Source organism: Athene cunicularia (assembly GCF_003259725.1).
Source record: "Athene cunicularia isolate RWA chromosome 3 unlocalized genomic scaffold, athCun1 chr3_part1, whole genome shotgun sequence".
NCBI classification, from domain to species: domain Eukaryota; kingdom Metazoa; phylum Chordata; class Aves; order Strigiformes; family Strigidae; genus Athene; species Athene cunicularia.
Genome location: NW_020799097.1, coordinates 113507460 through 113523691, shown reverse-complemented (window position 1 = coordinate 113523691; position 16232 = coordinate 113507460). Strand labels below are relative to the sequence as shown.

At 43.3% G+C, this 16232-nt stretch overlaps 1 protein-coding gene across 1 annotated transcript in view; it reads right to left on the bottom strand.

Moving 5' to 3' along the window:
- The window catches only part of ACSS1 (acyl-CoA synthetase short chain family member 1), a 42106-nt gene that overhangs the window by 11570 nt on the left and 14304 nt on the right, over positions 1-16232 (bottom strand). Inside the window, exons 4-7 of the mRNA XM_026844049.1 lie at positions 13742-13894; positions 11860-12007; positions 11420-11557; positions 10755-10847 (exon numbers count right to left, since the gene is read on the bottom strand). Coding sequence (XP_026699850.1) covers positions 10755-10847; positions 11420-11557; positions 11860-12007; positions 13742-13894 — 532 coding nt within the window. The remainder of the gene's footprint in view (positions 1-10754; positions 10848-11419; positions 11558-11859; positions 12008-13741; positions 13895-16232) is intronic.

Here is a 16232-nt window from a genome sequence, read left to right as displayed (position 1 = left end):
GGCCTTGGGACCTGACGGGTGGCCTTGTTCCAAAGAGAACATAAATAAATTAGATAAGCAGGGCAACTCCCTTAGCTTCTCCCTTGAGCCCTGGCCAGGCTCTGGGGGAATCTCATGTGAGAGTGAAACCAGATATTCCCGCTCAAAACAAAGGTGCCAGCTATTCTGGCTTGCTGATTTGGGGGTGTATAAGGCTGGACCCGCTCACAGCGACTTTGGACGCCTCAGCTACGGGTGGACGCACCGCGTAGGATTTCCCCCTTGCCGGGACGGGCTCTCCAAACCCTCGCTGTAACCGGGGCTGCCCAGCATCTGCGGGTCTGGGTGATGGGAACGTGTGCAAGTGGTGATGGATCTTTCCTAATCACTCTTGTCTCTCTCTCTGGTAGTAATGATTTGAGGCATTACCCTGTATTTTCCTGTTTGCTTTAGGTGCACTATTCTGTCTTTTCTTACTGTATGTTTTCTGTATTATTCTGTTACATTATTCAGTTATTTTGAGTAAAATACACCTGCTCTTTTCACTCTGGTGTCTGAGTTTAATTGGTATCCCTAATCAGCAAAACATAAATTGGTGTCAGAAGTGGGATACGACAAAAATGCCATTATTTAAAGTAGTAATTGGATGTTTTAAATTGTATGAAAAGGTACCTATTAAAAAAAGAAAAGAAGTTACAAATTCAAATAAACAAGGGTGAATTTTGTAAACTGCATATAGAAATCAACACCAGAGTAAAGAGAAGCTGTTGTTAGAGCACTCCCAGATGGAGCAACAGACGTGTGATTTGCAGAGTCAAATAGTGATGTTGCAATGCCAGAATAAGTTGCTTGTTGATAAGCTGGATACTTATTAGACAGTGGCAGAGAAAGCTGCAGTGCAATAGCACAATATAAATATAGCAGAAGGAGAGGGCAAGTGAATTGTAAGAAAGTTCATGTAGTGACTGCAGAAGCGGGTGTGCAGTGTGATCCTGGTAGAGATCCTAATACTGGGCTACCTGTGAGAAAGGATATGGTAGAGGATTATACACAGTATGAAGTAAATGACATAATTGAAAGATTTAAGCAGAAACCAGGGGAATCCCTGCTCTCTTGGACGGTACGTTTGCACAATCAGGTAGTGGCAGGGGTAACCCTAGACGCAGGAGATTCTAAAAGATTTTTAAGTTCAGATTTGTTTGTTCAAGACGCATTTCAAAATAATGATCAGGATATCAATTTTTTAGCGTTGGCTGCACTGGGATGTAATACCAAATATCCTACAGAAAATGTCAGGCTGGCATCTGACCGTCAGTGGTATACTTTGGGAGACTGTATATAGTGAATGAAAGAGGAAGGGATGAAAGCAGCTATATTTTTAGGAAATACTGACCTTTTAATGCAATATCCTTTGTCAGTCACTATGAGAAACAGAGTGATTAAAACCGCTCCACCGTCATATAAAAATGTAATTATGCCCCTCTGCATTAATGATATGGGGGATCCCCTGGATGAAGTAACTGAAGAAGTGCAACAGTTATGTGACTTTGATGAGAGGAGCCCCCGAAGGAGTTCAGAGAATCGAGATATTCGAGATAGCCCTAAAGGCAGTGAAAACAGGATTTCTTGTAAGGAAAAGTTTACTGCTTTACTAGAGGATGGTATGCCCCATGATAAAATTGATGGAATTCTGACCCCAGAATTGTGGGAGATATATAAACAGAGAGGGCTGAATAAATCCAACAAAAAGGTACAAAATTCACAGGTCAAGGCGGCAGGGACAGCTCAGCTTACGGCGCCACCTCTTGACCCACGACGGGACCCTCCAGCTGCTTGCAGAGGGCCCCCGTGAGTGGATCACCGGTTCTGGGGGTGAAAGAGGGTTGGGCACCGTTCTCTGAATTGTACCCTTTGTGGGAGGCAAGGGAAGTGAATCAGTATTATAATCAGCACATATGAATTAATGGCCAAGCCCCAGGACAGTGGGTGCAGAAGGACCAACAGCCCCATGTAGAACTTAGTTTTTGTTTTGTCTGTTTGTTGATTTAAAGTTTTTGTTTTGTTTTGTTTTGTTCTTTAAAACAACTGGTCCCCACAAACTGTAAAGGCCCTAAATGACACTGGAGTGGAGGCCTCCTTAATATATGGGAACCCCAGGAAATTTAAAGGATAACCTGTACAGGTTTGGGAGGAAAATAAAAGCTGTACAAACATAAACAGAAATGAAAATAGGAAACCTCTCAAAACAATTATATTCAGTCATGGTCATCCCCATTCCTGAATATATAATTGGTATAGAATTCTAAAAAGACTAACTTTAAATCTTTCAGATTGTCAGTATAATCTCTGTATTAGTGCCAGACCTGTTACGGTTGGCAAAGTAAAAATGCCTCCTGTGCAGATCCCAGCTGCAACTAAGTTACAATGAGGCAATACAGAATTCTGGGAGGACATGAAGAGATATCACAGACAATTAGAGATTTATTAGATGTAGAAGTTTTGAGGTGGCAGTCCAGTGTGATCTGTCAAGAAAAGTGATTGATGCTAGAGAATGACAGTGGATTTTAGAGAAGTAAATAAACATACTGCACCGCTTGAAGCAGCTGTGCCAGACACTGCCACTTTAACAGAAGTTCAGAAACATCCAGGAATTTGGTACGCTGTAATAGATTTGGCGAATTCATTTTTTACAAAAATTGCAAAGGAGCACTGGGACCAATTTGCTTTCACAAAGGTGGCTGCATAGCCCCACTATGTCATAGAATTGTAGCTGAAAACACTTAAATGAAATACAGCTTCCTCCTCACAATTAAGCCATATAGATATTTTGATTCATATATAGATGATATTTTGATTCAAGGAAATGAGGAGGAGGAAATACAACTTCTTGAATTAGATGTAGATCATATGAAACAGAAGGGTTGGGAAATTAACTCTGCAAAAATCCAAGGACCATCTCAGACAGTGAAGTTTCTGGGAATTCAGTGGTATTGCGGGCACCAAGCCAGCCCCACATGGCCCTGACTACCCCAAAAATCCATCTCATTTTCCAGGACAACCTGTCTTAGTCGAACTCCCCACAGTGGGAGCAGCACCATTGGTATTGGATACCCCAATAAACAAGTGTACTTGGAAAGCCAAAGATGCTCATGGAAAGGAGCCCAAAATTAATACAAGGTGGATTATCCCATGTTTCTAATTATAACCCACTTCCAGTTCTCAAAATGACCCGAGAAGCTTTTCTTTCCTTTTTCTTGCAGGTAAACCCCCCTGGAGGCAGATATCCTGAGTCACGATGTGGGATTCTTATGTAAATTTAAATTTTTACATAGTGTTGATGTTCACTGTCTTACTAATATTTCTAGGATGTACTGTTTATCATTGGAAAAGTTGCTTTGGGTGACCATTCACCTCTCTCTTGGCTCCGTGGGAAGCTCCAGCTTTCTAAGTAGAGAGGAACTTGGCTAACCAAGAGGAACTTGACTAACAAAGAATGAGAGGAAAACAAATTTGTGGGTTTAGGTCATTCCATTGCCAGTATTATGAGCAAAAACCAGACACCAAATCAGGGGAAGGTCCTTTTGTTAATGGGGTCTGGGGTGAGATGGAGGTACCAAGGCCTAAACCACACATGCACTCTGGGCTGGAGGCATGGATATCCACTTTCCTGCTGCATAGGCAGACCCCCAACTCCAGCAAGCCAGAACAATATCTTTGGCTCCACAATTGACAACAAAACCCAGAATATTTTCCCTTATGATATGTATGTGTTGGTCTTGTAAGTGTCCATATAAACCATCTTGTAATTGTACTTGTTCATGTAGACATCCACCTTCTCCCCCCAGTCCCCAAGGACTGGGAGCACATCCTTAGGCCTAGCCTGGGACACATTTTGGTTAAATATGTTTTGTTAAAGTATTGTTAATTGACATTGTTATTGTTACTGTTACCTTTATTATATGCTTGGTTAAAATATTGTTAACCATTGTTAGTATTAATGGTGTTTTACTTGTTGCACAGTTTGGCCTTATTACTGTTTTTGCTGTGTATTATTCTCTGCTTTATTCCATTAATTCAACACGTTTTGACCAATATGCAATTTATAGCCACCTCATCACTGAACAGTGTTAAAAATATCCATGTGATGTACCAGCCAAAGCTATCAATTGTGAAAATTTTATGGACAGATGTTTTTTCCTGTTTTCTTTTGCTATATGATTTTATCATGTTAATGCTTCACCTTCTTGCTAGATATTGTTTCATATTTTATACAATTGATCACTATTTCATTGGATGAATTATAAAATGCTCTTTTCTGGCCTTCTGTAAACAACTCTCCTTTCCTAAAGCCACCATGGGTTCTGAAGCAATCTCTGAGCCATGGGGTGGTGCGAGAGACTGAAATGTCCTATGGCTGTCTCAAAGCTTGCTTGTGTCTGTGCAGACCTCCAAGAGAAGCTGCTGTGGCCTGTGAACTGGTCTGGAGGATGTCGCCCAGGGAAGCAGGAGTGTATTGAAGGATGCACCCCCCCACTTTACGGTTGCATTGTCCAGACTCCTTAGACAAGCCTCAAAGGGGCAGAGGTGTGCTGAGCTGGCCCCATCCTGTAACCATTTGTGGCCCCATTGTGTAGGTCAGACCCAATGCCTGCATTGCTAATAAACTGACAAGAGGCAAATGTTCCTGCCTGGAAGCCAGATGCAACAAAACCTGTGGGACCAGAGGAAAAAAAAAAGCAAAAAACTAAAGCTGAGCAGATCTGCTAATCAGTGGATTCAGAAAATTTTGCTGAGTGTGCATCTACCATCAAGGCCAGACCTGTGTGCACCCACCACCGAAGACCTGAAGACTGAGGACCAACAGGACACTGCTGGATCCATGGTGGTGACTATTCTTGCAGCCTTATCCTGCATCCTTGCTTTATTTCTGCCTTTTCCTTCCATTCTGTCCTATCACTACCCCCAAATTGCTCAGGAATATGCTATGCAGGATACATCAGACCCCTATTCTTTTTACTGTCACAAGACCAGGGAAAGGGGCTTGGAGTTGAAGTATATGATGATCTGGTTAGAGAAAAGCAGTCCACTGACATTTCTCTAACTAGGGGAAGTGGTCAAAAATGGGCATGAATGGCCACCTGAAAGAAATAATTACAGGTGCCAGAGAACCCATTTATAATTTAAATCAGATAATTTGGTTACAAGCTGTCTTAGAAATAATAAGTAACCAAATTGCTATGGCTCTTGACCTTCTAGCTGACCAATCCTCTCAAATGAGGAATGCAATTTTTCATCATCACATGGTCTTAGATTGTTAGCAGAAGGTGGAGTCTGTGGGAATTTAAATGAATCCAATTGCTGTTTTCAAATTGATGATAATGAGTTATTTGTTTTACTGCTTTTCCAAGAGATGAGAAAATTAGCTCATGTACTGATCCAAACATGGGAAGGCTTGGACCTGGAACTGTTTTAATGTTTGCCGGGGGGTCCTTGGATCAAACATGCTCTTTACTTTTTCCTTTGTGCTATCGCTAGCCTAGTGTTTATTCCTTGTTTAATCCCTTGTAGCATACAGTTGGTCAAGCGTGCAGTAATGGAAATGCAATTTGTAGTTGTACCTGACAAGACATCATCAACTGATTAATGAGAACTAATGTCACCAACCACAGAAATGGTTTGAGAGCCATGATTCACCTATAGATCAAAGGACCGATTGAAGTGCTAAGGCTTGGACAATAGACCCAAGCCAGAGTTGATATATAGATGAATCCTGTATATTTTGTAACTGATAACCATTGTGCTAATAGGTATTTTACTAAGTTATTACAAACCACCTATTCTGATGTCAAAGGTGGAAGTATTGAAGCCTGAGCAACAGGCCCTGAACCAAAGTTGCTAACTCAGTACGTTATCATTGGTGAAATATGTATGGAAGATGAAGCTCTCTTGAATGTATATTTATCTTTCTTTGTGTGTGGATAAAATAACAGGGTCATGGAGACCACAGTCTGGCACTGTGGCCTGATGGGAGACCTTGCACATAATCCAGTTAGATAAGCCGGGAAACTCCCTTAGTTTCTCCCTTGAGCCCTGGCCAGGCTCTGAGAGAATCTAATATATGATTGAAACCAGATATTCCCGCTCAAAACAAAGGTGCCAGCTATTCTGCCTTGCTGATTTGGGGGTGTATAAGGCTGCACCCGCTCACAGTGACTTTGGACGCCTCACCTACAGGTGGACGCACCGCATAGGATTTCCCCCTTGCCGGGACGGGCTCTCCAAACCCTCGCTGTAACCGGGGCTGCCCAGCATCTGCGGGTCTGGGTGATGGGAACGTGTGCAAGTGGTGATGGATCTTTCCTAATCACTCTTGTCTCTCTCTCTGGTAGTAATGATTTGAGGCATTACCCTGTATTTTCCTGTTTGCTTTAAGTGCACTATTCTGTCTCTTCTTACTGTATGTTTTCTGTATTATTGTTATATTATTTAGTTATTTTGAGTAAACTACGCCTGCTCTTTTCAGTCTGGTGTCTGAGTTGAATTGATATCTCTAATCAGCAAAACACCAGGATGACACCACCAAGGCCTGTTCTCTCTACAAAGGACATTGCAGCAGGTAGAGAGCGCAGAGCTGCAGGCAGGTGAGCTCAGATCAAGAGCTACTCCTACTCCTGATTTGTATGGTGCCTCATCCAGTGCTGCCTGCAAAAATCACTGCTCACTGTGTACACCAGTGATAAACCAAAGACTGCGGCCAAGCAACCTCCTCAGGGGAAGGGCAGCTTGCCATGCCCCAGAGCATCAGGATCACTGGCATCCAGCTTAGCTCTTCAGAGGCTCAGAGGAAGACAGTATATGGTTCTAGAGCAGCTGGCTTTGCACCAGCAGCTACAGTGTGTATGTTCAACAGCCTTCCCACAGTCCTGTCCATAGCAAATCAATCAGACACAGTGAAGAACCCATGGATTCAGCCCACATGCTCTGTTCCCTACACCTGGCCCTAAGTCAGTTCACAGATGAACGCACTCCTCCAGCTATCAACCACCAACCAACACAGGCAACTCTAACACATGCTGATGCCCTTGCAGGTCCTTCTCACACTAGTAGGGCTGCCTGGTGGCAGGAACAGTATTAACCAGCCTCATTTCCTAGCCCGGAAGTTATTTTACAGGAAAAGTATAAGCATGTCAGGGGATTTATCTCCTGATGCTGTTTTTACAGCTGTCTAAGGTTAGTGTGAAAAGCACTTCAGGAGTCTGAATTATTATTAATACAGAGTATGAGATTAACCCACCTCTTGCAGGCAGGTTGAGCTTATCTTCTATTCAAAATTGAACGATATAATCATCCCTTTTCATTCTTGCTGGGATGAACATTAAATCGGTTTCCAACCTTAATCAGATCTTTTCTATTCTAAAACTAATTCAGAAACCCAAGAGAAACAAAAGGAGAATTAGGCTTTTAAAAATAAAGGTCTATAAATAAAGGTATGTTCTGCCACTTTGAGAGTGAATTCCTCTACTGGCTTTGCTGAGATTGCGAAAACTGAAACCAGGGGGTTGGAAAGATTGAATTTAACCTTGAATTTGCATCTACCTGCTCTGACATAGCTACGAGGTAGGGTCTCTTTGAGAAATCTTAAGCTTCAGACCTGCAGAAAATAATTTCACATGTGGCTTATGCATAAAATTATTTCAGATTTCATTGATGAGCATGCATCCACTTCACATGTTTCTGTTTATTTTGCAAAGGTCATCTTGAATTTTTTCAGAAAAAGAAAAAAGCACCCCAGACACCTGCTGTTCTCTGCACAAACAAAATCTGCATCAGAGCAGGGAACCAGATTAAACTGATGGTTGCTCTTCCCAAGCCATTACTCATTCTGAATACAGCACTGCGAGCTGTGTTTCAACATGGGTTTTGCCACATCCTACACATCCTGCAACCAGCTGCACATAACACAGTAAAGTCACATTCCAGAGGGAGATGCCTGGTGGCAAGGATGCTTTAAAAATGATTTGCACAGTAAAGACCTATTTTAAACTGATTTTAAAGTACTACTTTTAGCCACTGACAGATGACAGCTAGCAAGGCTTCTAGGCTCTACCCTGCCTTTATGAAGTCTGACTCTTTAGAGGCAGAGCTGGCAGAAGAAAAATCATGCTTCCATGTTACCTGTGCCCATGCTGTCACCTCAGTGCAAATCCACCCACACTTTAAGCAAGGACAGCAGAGTCTGAGCAACAAGGGTCACGCATGGACACAGGCTTCCCTTTGCTAGGGTAAATCACTTCTGGCAGCAGGGTGGAACATGTACTCTCTGCCACTGTTGTCTTCACCACCACAGATTGGCCTGACTACAGATTGGGGGGAATCCATCTCAGAAGCACCAGCCCAGTCTAAATTGCTACAAGATGATGCCAAAACCAAAAGCTTCCAGGGCCTATTCAGAGATGTCTTTCAAAACCAGCTTTTGTTCACAGCTGTGTACAACAGCTATACTTTTTTTATAAAAGTAATAACAAAAGTAAAAATACCTAGTATCTCTTCTGCACTGCAAAGAACTACACCTGAAACTCAAACACAGCTTTGATTCTACTACTGCCAATCACGGCACAGCACTACCTAACACTAAGAGTCACAGAAATTTTTCATCTCTCTCATCTGCACATACCACACGACTCAAATTGCTTCTCATAATTGCTATCTCACTCCTCTGCTCATGCAAAGACTTCCAAGTATATTCACCATTTGCTAATCTTTACGCCTACCAGGCTTTATTAGCTGGCAACATGTTGCTGTTTCAAAGAGCAACATACCATAGAGGACACTGTATACTACAGCATAATTAACAAGCTGTATTGAAATTGTATATGAGAGGTGACACTGCAGGACCACAGCCAGCATCACTCAAACTGTTTTTATGATCTCTTTCCACGCTGCCTTTACATTTAAATGGTGTATAATGTTTCCGAGATTAATTTGGCTTCCTCTTTATTGGAAGTATCAACTGTGGAGAAAGACTGATTCTACTTTCTAACAAAATCAATTTCATGAATATTTATCATTATGTTTTCAGGAGCTGGTAACTGTTTACCTGCAAAACTATGCCTGGTTCAAAGTAAGATCAAGCACTCTGCACTTGCAGACTGTCCAACCTGACAGTTGTTGCTCCAAAAACCCTGGAGAAACACAGTTTAATATAAGATTCAACTCTGTACTTCGGAGGAAATAGAAGCCACTGCATGCACCAGTTAACTGAAGATAAACAAAAAATAAGATTCTTCTCAGTTCTGCCACTGTAAAATAATCAACTGCTTCTCCATGGTGTTTCATTTCAGAGCAGCGAGGAGGAAGGCATATAGCACCCAGTCAGTCAGTTTTCCCTCTGTTCAGTATGTGAGAACCCAGATGGTTTGAGATCAGCAGTTTGAGTAGATACTATTTAGCATGGCTGCTCTGAATTCTGAGGTTGTTTTATTTCAATTCTGGAAATAAAAAGTCTGCAAGTCTGGTCTGGATTAAATAGAACTTGGTTGTGTGCCAGAAACTAATTCATCACATTGAGATGGGCCACAGGGATCCTGAAGAGAGAGCCTGCTAACAGGAATAAGGATGAAATCAGAAGCAGCCTGACTGAAAAGGGTATGAATATTCTGCCCAGTGGAAGCTAGAAATTTAAGAATAGGGATGGCTTTTTTTCAGCAGAGGCAGAGTGCCAGCAGCTGTGCTGCATCTAAGTACATGGCTCCATGACAAACTGTGGTTCACAACTTGAGAAGGACACATTGCAAGATACCTTTAGCAACTCTGGAATGTGGGTGCCCAGAAGAGAGGACCAGGTGCTGAGGAAGGAGCTGAGAAGGAGCTGCAGGACTCCTTCAAGCACAAGGCCCCAGCAGGCAGCACAGCCCTAGCCACAGTGCAGCACTGTGGCCTATCTCTGCTGCTGGCCAGGGAGGGCAGGAGGCACGGACCAACTCTGCTACAACTAGATAGGGATTTGAGAGTCAGTCACTCTGTCCAGCAGGTTGTAAACAGAAAACAAGCCTTAAATGATGTACATAGCTGGGCCAAGCATGTTGCCAAAACAGAAGTGCACTCCTTTTTGAGGCATCAAAGGTCCAGGGCCAAAGCAACTACAGCATACTAATTCATTCCTGGGAGAAGCTGCTCCCAGGCAGACCTGCTGGGTGATAGCCACTGTCCCCTACCCACCCAATGCACAGCCAGCAAGCTCCACTCACTCCCTTCCAATCCGAAGGAGCAGTTGCACTAGGTCCCTTTGGCTCCACACCTTAGTTTTCCATCCTCCTCTGACCGTTTCCAGGAAGGGAAACAAAGCACACTTGAGTACACATTGTGGCTATATGGTACTATAAACACCTTTTCATGGTAAGACCATATCAGGGTCAGTGCAGCTGGATAAATATCTGAAAATGAGGTTTCCAATTCAAGCTGCCTACTCCCAGTTTTGCCCAAAAATTCAATCTCTACCTCCTGTTTCTAGAGCCAATTGAGATTTTCTGGCGTTCAAAATATCAAAGAACATTTAGAGGGGAAAAGAAAAAAACAACATTGCTATTGCTTTCATATGATGTTACATTGCTATTATGTACTGAAACTCCCCAGTGACTTTCAAAAGCTGATCAAAACACCATGAGGGTTTTTTGACAGACTTTTTGAATCAAATTGAAATGTATTAATCTTTCTCTACCCACCAGCACCCTGCGGGGTGGTCAGGGCCCCCCATGATCCCCGAGGACCCCTTTTACCTGTCTGCCACCATGTGTCCACAAGGGTGCAGCGCCCTTCTCCCACCACATGGTAGAACCATTGCCACGCTTCGTTGTTGATGGGCTCTCCCACTAGACCAAAGTAACAGGAAACAGCCTGAGACTCGGGGAGTTGCAGGCAGTTCGTTCTCCCTTTTGGTGCACAACACGATGAATGCATGAGCTTTAAGCAGAATGCTTACAACATTTTTGCTGAGATGTGCAAAGGACTGCAAGGCACTCATGTAACTGAGGACTGACTTTTTCCAGAAAGACCAAAAGGCAAGCAATAAATATCACTGAAAGTAACTAATCAATGCAAGTAATGTATCAGAACTCTAGAATCCAAAACAATGCAGGAAAATGCTGCTTGGGTCACCTACGCCATCAAAATTCAAAGTGATGCCATTTACCATTGGACGAATCTTTTTAGCAAAGAATGTGATCCTGCAAAATAAGCTAGGAAATGGGCAAGCACACTAAGGTTCATTAGCCCCAACTTCAGTTTACTTCTCCTTCTGCTGAGAAAATATCTGAAAAACCAGACAGGAAGCCTGCTTTATTATCTGTTTTTAACCACATCCCATCTGGTAAGCCAAGCTCCTCTGGTACCTTCATTTCACCAGCTAGAACCCCCTTGTCTTTTTCAGGTGAACGACCCTTACCTGATCCCAAGGTCTTCAAGGAAGATCTGTCGTACTTTTTCACCCACTCTTCTCCATAATTCAGCAGCAAGCGTATAGCTGTAGGTGCTCCATAAAACTGATTAATTTTCAACCTTTGTACCACTTCCCAGTAACGACCTGCAAAATCACAAACAGGCTTTTTATCTGTCTAGAACCAACTTACCACTGCAAATGCTCACCAGGAAGGTTAACAGATAAAGCTAAAGCTGTGACTACTGTGAGTACAGAGCAAAACCAGTGGCAACTTTTTTTTTTTTTTTTTCACCCTGGATGCACAGATGTTCCTGAATGTCACAGACACGTGTTCCAAAGAAATGGAGCTTACCACCCCTGAGCCCACAGGTCACACTCGACAGGTTTCTAAGTCTCCTTTGTCACACTGCCATATCTAGCCAAACCTTTGCCCACCACTTCCTCACCTGGGTCAGGGTATACTGGAGTGCTTTCAAACAGGACAGAGGTGGCTCCATTGCAGAGTGGTCCATACACAACATAGCTATGTCCTGTGATCCAGCCAATGTCAGCCACACAGCCAAAAACATCGCCTTGTTGGTAGTCAAATACGTACTGCAAAGATAAATGTAAGGCCAGCTGACTTTCTGTTGGCAAGTGCAAAGAGTTCAAAGATACGGTGCTGGACTGGACATCCAAGTGGGAGCAAGAGACTGCACAGGGCAAGTGGAGCCAGGCATGTAGGACACAGCAGCACAGAGGACAGCCCAAGGTGAGGAATCAAATCAGAGGGACCAGTACCAGGGTTTCCAGGCTCCTGACTGCTTTTGCAAACATACAGGGAGCATGACTGTACCAGGAGCTGCTCAGATTGGAGCCACAAAGCTACAATCAAAGCCCAGAGCCTGGATACCAAAGGTTGCCTACTCCAGACAGTCCATGTGGGAGAGCTGACCCTGAACTGCAGTGAAGCTGCAGGCCTTAGGGGCTCAGACCCCTCACCAATATCTACGGGTTTCCATGAGAAAGCTGGAGAAACTGGTAAGTGCTCGTGAGACAATTTCTGAGAAATGTTCTTAGCTGCTCAGCTTCTCTATCAGTGTACTGCTTTCCATATGCTACTCTCTCCCTACTCATCAAATTCAAGATAAAAATCCTGGAGAAGTCATTATCTTGTCTTGGTTACGGAAAATGCTTCTCACTGTAAATCTAACTCCTCTACTGCATGGTGAAGCAGTCCTGACTCATAAGACAGTCAGCTTTATGTTTTGAGTGAAAGCAAGTGGATCAGAACAAAAAAAACCCTCCATGAGCATGTGACAAGAGTGTTACATGTGAGCGTGCAAAGACCACAGAGGCCACACAGGTCAGCTGATCCCTCTACCCAGGAGAGCCAATTACCAACCTTACTTTTGCAAGTGCCTTTCGTCTCAGGCTCTGAAGTACCTCTAAAGGGACTGCAGCTGCATACAGTGCCTCCCTGCATGTCTGCACCAGGGTGCAGGATCTACCTTCTGGACTAAGAAAGAAAGAGATGCCTTGGAGATGATGCTGTCACTTAGAAAAGCTGACGTAACAAATACCCTTCATGCAGAGAAGTCTGACACTTGCACATTCAAATCTTCTAAAAATTCAACTATGTCAGCCTAAAGAAAGAAAACCTCTTCCTGAATTGTGTGTGATTACAGTGTGATATGACTAAAGCCAGACAGAGATCGATCGCCACAGTCCTCTCCACATTTCACTGTTACCTTTTCATATGCAGAGCTTGGACATGAAGCTTCAAGAAAGTGCCCCGACTTGGGTTTTGTTTTTTTTTTTTCATGAGAAAGGGCTTTAAAATATTTAGCCTAGATCACATAAATAGCAGTGTAGAAGTGCTACCACCAATCACAAAAGTAATTTTTAATCTTCAGACAAGTGCTATGCAAAAAGGTTGTTTAAAGGAGTCCCGATCCTCTCTGAAAACAGGCCAGCATCCCACTACAAAATACTACAGTAATATCCACATTACCAACATCAGTAAGATATTTACTAGAATCAACTCAGCTGCATCACTTTCATGTCCACAAATTCTGGCCTGCAACACTAGCACATTTTAAATGCAAAAGCAGCAGCACTGCAGTTTCCTTCCTTTCATAACTCTAGGCTCCGGTTTGCATAATACTACATTCTCCAGGAACAAATCCTGAAGATTGATTACACGTTCTCATTTCTCAATTTGTTCATACCCAGTAAGCCAGTTGGGCAGCGAACACAGAATATAGCATCCCTCAACAGCCCAAGTCCCTCTCATTAGTACTGTTGGAAGGTAAATGAACCTTTTCCAGAGGATGCACCTGAAATTACCTTGTGCGTGAGAGCAGCATACAGCAGGTATCCAGCCTGGGTGTGAACAATTCCTTTGGGTTTCCCAGTGCTGCCCGAGGTATACAGCATGAAAAGCATGTCTTCGCTGTCCATGATCTCTGGAGGGCATACAGAAGCTGCCTTGGCCATCTCCTAAGGAAAAAAAGGTGGTAATAACAGAAAGACTTTGGCCATATAAAGCCAACCAATACTCCATTGGTAAGCATGTGTGGTGGTTTGATTTTGGCTAAATGCCAGGTATACACCAAGTCACTCTATCACTTCCCCCCCTTTCCCCTTGTTTTCTCAACAGGGCAAAGAGGGGAAAGAAAATAAGATAGACCGGAAAGAAAAGAAAATAAGATAGTAGATTTATTCTCTACTTGCCATGAAGAGGCAATGTCGAGCCTTCTCCAGAAGCAGGGCTCCGATACACGTAGTGGTTGCCTCGGAGGACCAAGGGTGACCCACCCCTTTCCTCCTTTCTCCCAGCTTTATACTGAGCAGATGCCATATGGTCTGGAATATCCCTTTGGTCAGTTCGGGTCAGCTGTCCTGGTTGTGTCCCCTCCCAAAATTTTGCCCACCCCATCCCACTGAGGGAAAAAATGTCGGAAAGAGCCTTGGTGCTGTGTAAGCACTGCTCAGCAGTAGCCACAACACCAGGGCGCTACCAACACCCTGCCAACTCCCAACACAAACTGTAGCACCATGGGGGCTGCTATAGGGGAAAAACAATTCCAGCTCAGCCAGACCCAGTACAGCATGTAAGCAGTGTCCAGAGCCAAGAACTACCGTTGCTCTTGCCCCCTCACAAACATCCATGGATAGGTCATATGTTCTCACCTAGTGGAAAATGTTCCTGGGGATGCATAGCACCTGGCCTTTCCACCAATATCTCTGCTAGGTGCAGAAGTCAAGGGGAATTGGCCAGTGAAAATAACATTTCAGGGAAAAAATGGTAGGTCATAGTTTACCTTTCAAGCCTTTGCAAGCTGCCAGTAGAAAACCAAAGTGTGACTGCAAACATGAACCACCAAACTTGATAGCAGTAGCAAGGCTGACTGGATACTGTTTAGGACCTTCCTTTTCCTTTGAAAACTAACTACAGTTAAATTGTGCATTCATCTCCCTTCTCTGGCCCCAGTAGTGGATGACTGTCCTGTCCATTTGATCCTAAATTCTAATTTCTTCTACCTATGAGAAGGAGAGTGCTTTACTCTCCTGCCTCTATCACTCTCCTCGTACTCCACTGTTTGGCCAGGTAGGCGAGATCTGCTCCTCATCCCTACAGTCAGAACCACAGGAGGGAAGGATGCAATGTCCTACTAGGTGAGAGCAAACTTTTGCTCCAGGTTGTGTGCCCAGTCCAGCAGAGGAAGGGGAAATAATGTGCTTTGAAAGAGACGCTTGTGGTCACCGAACCTTGCAGCAGCAGAGGGCTTGTTTGCCCAGACCGTAGATTTTTCAGGATGAGGTTAAACATTTTTCTTATCCATGTACAAAATTGCAGTAATCACTGTTCCAGATGTGCAACATATGGCTGTAAAAAAAAAAAAGCACAGCTGGCTTGCTTCTTTCAAGCTCTGTACTATCCTACATGAATAATGATTCCTGTAAGGGTTATTAGGCAGCTCTTTGGAATTTCTAGGTACTTTTTTAAAAGTATACACTGTAAACATGCTGTATTTACAAGTGAACACTACCAATGGCAGGTCCAGTTGTTTAAAAGTGTCTGACAAACAAGCTTAATAAAACATGAAGAGCTGATAGAGTCAGGTGTAATTCTTATCCTCTGAGTTACAGCACTTCTGATCATCTTTACTGATGTGGAAGTCCCGGACACAACTTATACGATCAATGTGATCAAGTTAATGCCACTTTATTAAAGGATATACAGCAATTTATAGACTACCATAAAGCACATGCGCAGCTACTTGATTGCTAATAGGCTAAAGCTACTTGTCTACACGCCCTTTGCCCTCTGTGATTGGTCCTGCTGTGGTGTCCACACACCACTCTCCTGCTAGGCAAACATCTTGTTTTCAACAGTCCAGCTTCCTTATCTTTTTGCTACACACGCAGTTTCTCAGCCCCTTGGCCATGCAGGTGATCTTCACAACAGCTACAGCCTGTTGTTACAGTGAGGCCACTCGGTCTGGATCGCTCATAATATGTCTGTTGTTTTCCAGCCATTCCACACATCTTGGGTATTTATTGTAACATTTTAGCACTGCCAATTCAGGCTGACTTGAAAGTTCTAGACACCGAGATGGAGTTTCTCATATGCTCGATCATAACATGAATTTAAATTTTGCAACAATCCCTTGCAGGACAGCTAGAAAGCTCAACTACTGTAAAGATCAGTAATGACACAGTTAACAGCATTAATGGTTTAATTCTTGTTATTGTTTCAGATCCTACAACTAACTGACAATGGGCTGACCTCAGCTCTTAGATCACCAAAGTGCCTCAGGCTGTTTGCAGACTA